Consider the following 4,733-nt stretch of genomic DNA (forward strand, 5'->3'; position numbering starts at 1 on the left):
GCATTAAATGATTATTTTGTTTTAGTATACTCCAAAATATAGTTTATTAGATAATAAAAAGTTCTTAATGTACTGAATAGTTGTATATAAGCAGCGCACCAGAAGCTCCACAAGCAGCTGGTAGAATGAATGATAGCTGGTAGAATGAATGATAGGTATGAATTTCAAATAGAATTTGAAATGAATCACTAACATAGACACCTCATGCGATAATGACCCAGATAAAAGTAACAAACATTTTTAAAAAATGGTGTTAAAATGTGGCACATGTGTTGGTATCGTGTCAGTCTCAGACATCGAATATGTGTTCGTTCTAATGTGTCAGAATCAAATAGAAACTAACAGCATAAACTGGAATACAAATCTTGAAGAGAGGTGTACAATGGCTTGGCAGCCTCCGGCTTGTCCACCATCCCTAAAAGAATGTCAGATGTTGTGATTAAAGAACTGCCGTAAAAACGCAGATTGGCATCCATCCTGGTTGCAACTATATTTCCCTCCAATGACACTCCCACAAATGCACCTATCATTTGGGAACATTCAATGTAACTCATTCTTTGAAGCATCAATCAATAGAATAAAATCAAGATTGATCAATGTTGAAACCACTCAAGCAGATGAAAGCCATAGTATGAATATTGTTTATATGATAGTACAAAACAAACTAAACATGCTTATGTATTTAGATGAATTTTGCACAACAAATGTTCTTAACATTTGATCCAAAAGAAGATTCAGACATACCTTTACTGCAACTATAAGTATAACACATGGCAGAACCTCTGTCACCAGCACGAATATCGGCTTCAAACAATCTTCCAATAGGCCCTGCAGCAGCACTACAGCCAGCACCAATAGAAAAATGCATGCGACTGCAAAATGTCCTCACAGCCTTGATATCGCGAAGAACAATTATAAAGTCCATAAGTTCTCCACCAATCTGTGTTAATCACAGAAATTATAACCATGTCAACAAGCAGGTGCCCAAGCCTAACAGTTTCGATTTTATGATTTCTTTGAACTTATCTATTAACATAATTACTTATAAGACTATTTAGGAGAGCTTATGGAAACATCTTATGACATATCTCTAAATCATTTTCAGCTTATTGAAATAAGTTTTTCAGCATAACATATGAAAACAACTTATAATTCATAGGGGAACAACTTAAATATCATAGAAATCCTCATATGATTCCTTACCTGAGCACCCCATCCTAAACCTAGGGAGAATATTGCTGATGGTGCTGACCAAGATCCATCCGACCTTCTTGAAACAACCAAACCAGTACCAAGTTTGTATGCGAGCAATGCACCTGCTTTCGCAACGGTTAAGATTGCAAGCCCTTTCGCTTCGTTAAGAATGGCTATAGGGATTGACCTCTCAGGATTGGATCTGGCCACCTGTCAACAAATAAAAATGAAATAGTATAACAAGTAACACATTCAATGTAAACTTAAATAAAGCATTAGAAAAGAAAAAACCTTGCAGTAGCTTCTCAGAGTATTAGATGATTTGTATATTTCATCCTCCATAGACAAACCAACAGGGAGATTAAGCCACCCTCTAGAACAAGTCCAATCCATTACATCATGCTTTGCAACCTGCACAGCATTACTAACAGTATTGATAAGAACCTCCTGCACAGGATAAAGCTTCTCATAGCAAGCATCACAAACCCTCTGAGGATTCCTTTCCCTAAACCCAACAGGCAACAAGCACTTCCCCTTTGTACACACCCCGCAGAAAATACCACCACAAAACCGACAATGATGCCTTCCACGAGTAAGCGCGGTAAACAATGCACTACAGTTCATACAACCGGCAGTAGAACTATCAGGTAGCCACTCTGGCGGTTCAGCTTCTAGCACCTCTTTATAGGCACCATAATCAATCCCAACCGGGGGAGGGGGAGCACTTGGCGTGTACACGGAAGAGTCAATGATAATATCACCATTCTCTCCAATATCAAGGAACAATACATCAGAACCACTAGACATTAACTGATTACCAGTGGTTTTCGATATTTTGTATAGTTGAGTCAAAATGGAAGTTGCCCCAACAAGCATGTTCTTCAAGCTAACATTAGAAGACTTGTTTGTAAAAGAGGGTATGATACCAATTGACTGATCACTTGATTCACAACAACCATCAAACATGTTGAGTGCATCAGAAGATAACTCATGAAAATACTCTTTTTCATGATTTAAAATTCTGGCTTCACCACAATTATCTTTATAATTGATGTGATCATGATTATCAGAAACTTCCATATTTCAAACATTAAATAGCATGTAACAAATATAGCAAAGGGAATAGGAAAGATTAGAAAAACGAATTGAAGCTAAATTAAGAAGGCGTGAAGAGGAATATGGGTGAAGTTAGAAATTAGAATAGGGTTACCGTTCTATCAAAACCATGGAAATTCAAATGAACCCCAGAAAACTTGTTTTTTATATTCATTAAATCATTACTGTATATGGTTCATATATAATCCAAATACATTAATCAGTTAATGGATCTTAAATATAGTATAATTTTGTATAGGGAATGCTAACTTATGTTTTAGGGGCATTAATTAAAAAATTATTTTATAAAAATTTTGTATTGAAAAAAACAATTAAAATTTTATTTTTTTATTTTTATTTAAATTAATGCATAATTTTTAAAACAATATTTCTTCGTTTAGTTTTTAAACCCTGAGACACAAGTTAGTGTTACTTTTATTTTTTTATATTATGGGTTAAAGAAATAAAGTTATACTACCTCCCCATCATTAAAAAAAACATGAGTGATTTTAAAAAATAATTTAAATTTATAGATTTTAATAATAAAAATAGTAGTATTAAATAAAAAATCTTGTAGGGGCTGTTTGTGGTATTTTTAAAAATCTTGTAGTAAAAAATCTTGTAGTATTTTTAAAAATAGTGTTTATGGAAGATTAAAGCGCCGCCAAGGGCAAGACAATTGTTATGGAGAATTTGTAGGGGTTGTTTGCCGACGCGTTCTAGACTCCGAAGTCATCACGTCCAATGTCTGGCTACTTGTCAGTTGTGTAGTAATATTGAGGAAACTGAGTGGCATGTGTTTTTTGGGTGTTATTCCTCGTTCCAAAGTTGGGAAGCAGCAGGTTTGTCATCTATTATTGAGCCTCGTATTCATTCCTTTAATAGTGCGAAGAAGCTTATCTTTGATATTTGTAGTAAGGAAGATAGGAGGACAGCGGGGAGAGTTGCGGTTATGCTTTATGTGATTTGGAATAATCGTAATAATGTGATTTGGAATAATGAGCGGGAAGAGGGTACAAGATTGGGTGTGCAAGCTTACTTTAATTGGTGTGATTGGTATAATGCGCAAGAAGTTTCTATCGGAGATAGGGATATAGCCCATCAAGCGGCTTGGACACCACCGAGTGAAGGGATGGTCAAGTGCAATGTGGATGCAGGTTTCAATAAGCATTTGGGAACTTCAAATAGGGGTTGGTGCATCAGAGATTCTCTTGGCAGATTCATCGTGGCAGGTGTAAATTGGGACATTGGTTTTCTCTCAGTCATTGAAGCGGAAGCTCTAGCTTTAAAAGAGGCTATTCATGTAGCTATAGCTTTGCAGCTCAACTATGTGACGTTCGAAAGTGATTCTCAAAGGGTCATCCAAGTTGTTCAACACAATCATTATTACATGTATTAAGACTTTGTTAGTTAATTTTCCCAACTTTGAGGTTAAATTTATTAATCGCCAAGCGGATTCGATTGCCCATACTCTTGCTAAGGCGGTCAATTCTTGGGCTAGGCGTAGTGTGTTTAATATTATTCCTCCTTGTATTGTTCAGCAATTGCTATTGGAAATGAATTAAGTTTATTTTGATCCAAAAAAAATCTTTATTAAGGGACAGTTTAGCCTGACTTTTTGTTGACTTATCTTCTACTTTAAAGAAGAAGTTGGGTCAAACAATATTTAGAAAAAATTTCTTATAAAAAAGCGACTTTTATTTTAAGAATAAAAATATAATTGAAGAAGCTTTTACTAAAGCTGTTGAAAGTAACTTTATAATAACTTTAAAATAAATTATTTTTTAATTCTTCACTCCAACATACATTATCATAATTCTTCCCATTTTACTTTATTTTATCTAATTAAAAAAAAAAATTCATTCATGTGCCAACATTATTTTTACATATTTTCAAATATTTATAAAAAATATTCGTTTAATTTTCTTAACATATTTCATATCTTTTAGTAATATAGTAGTATTTTATTCTAATTTGTATCCATTTGTTTGTAAAACATTTATATATATATATATATATATATATATATATATATATATATATATATATATATATATATATATATATATATATAAAATATTTTATTATTTTTAAAATTATGAATATAACTCCGTAATTTCACTCAATATTTTAGATCTAACATTGTACTAAATTTGGAGGAAAAATCAAATTTTATTATTTTCTCACTTTTATATTATTTCATCTATATATTAAATAAAATATTTTCATATATATATATATATATATATATATATATATATATATATATATATATATATATATATATATATATCAAACAATTTAGTTTAAAATTATTTTTAAAGTTGGAAAATAATAAATATTATCAAACAACTTTAACTTTATTTATAAAGCTCTTATTTTTAACTCAAGCTTAAAAGTAACTTTTACAACTGAAAAAAAATTCGGCCAAACGTTACCTAAAA

At 32.1% G+C, this 4,733-nt stretch overlaps 1 protein-coding gene across 1 annotated transcript; it reads right to left on the reverse strand.

The window, feature by feature from the left end:
• Window positions 1–238: 238 nt before the first annotated feature.
• LOC131599317 (uncharacterized) lies at window positions 239–2,441 on the reverse strand. Its single transcript, XM_058871719.1, has 4 exons — window positions 1,486–2,441; window positions 1,204–1,404; window positions 745–940; window positions 239–523 (listed from the first exon to the last, which is right to left on the reverse strand). Exons 1-4 carry the CDS (start codon window positions 2,272–2,274, stop codon window positions 339–341), a joined length of 1,371 nt encoding a protein of 456 aa, XP_058727702.1. The 5' UTR covers window positions 2,275–2,441; the 3' UTR covers window positions 239–338.
• Window positions 2,442–4,733: the final 2,292 nt, after the last annotated feature.

This window comes from Vicia villosa, linkage group LG4, assembly GCF_029867415.1.
Source record: "Vicia villosa cultivar HV-30 ecotype Madison, WI linkage group LG4, Vvil1.0, whole genome shotgun sequence".
Classification (NCBI taxonomy): Eukaryota; Viridiplantae; Streptophyta; class Magnoliopsida; order Fabales; family Fabaceae; genus Vicia; species Vicia villosa.

What these genes read in the sequence shown, in the direction of transcription:
- LOC131599317 (XM_058871719.1), bottom strand. Translation starts at nt 2,274, where the DNA reads ATGGAAGTTTCTGATAATCATGATCACATCAATTATAAAGATAATTGT. An exon ending in GTTTAGGATGGGGTGCTCAG is followed by an intron (nt 941 to 1,203) that starts GTAAGGAATCAT and finishes TGATTAACACAG; the next exon opens with ATTGGTGGAGAACTTATGGA. An exon ending in TACTTATAGTTGCAGTAAAG is followed by an intron (nt 524 to 744) that starts GTATGTCTGAAT and finishes CCCAAATGATAG; the next exon opens with GTGCATTTGTGGGAGTGTCA.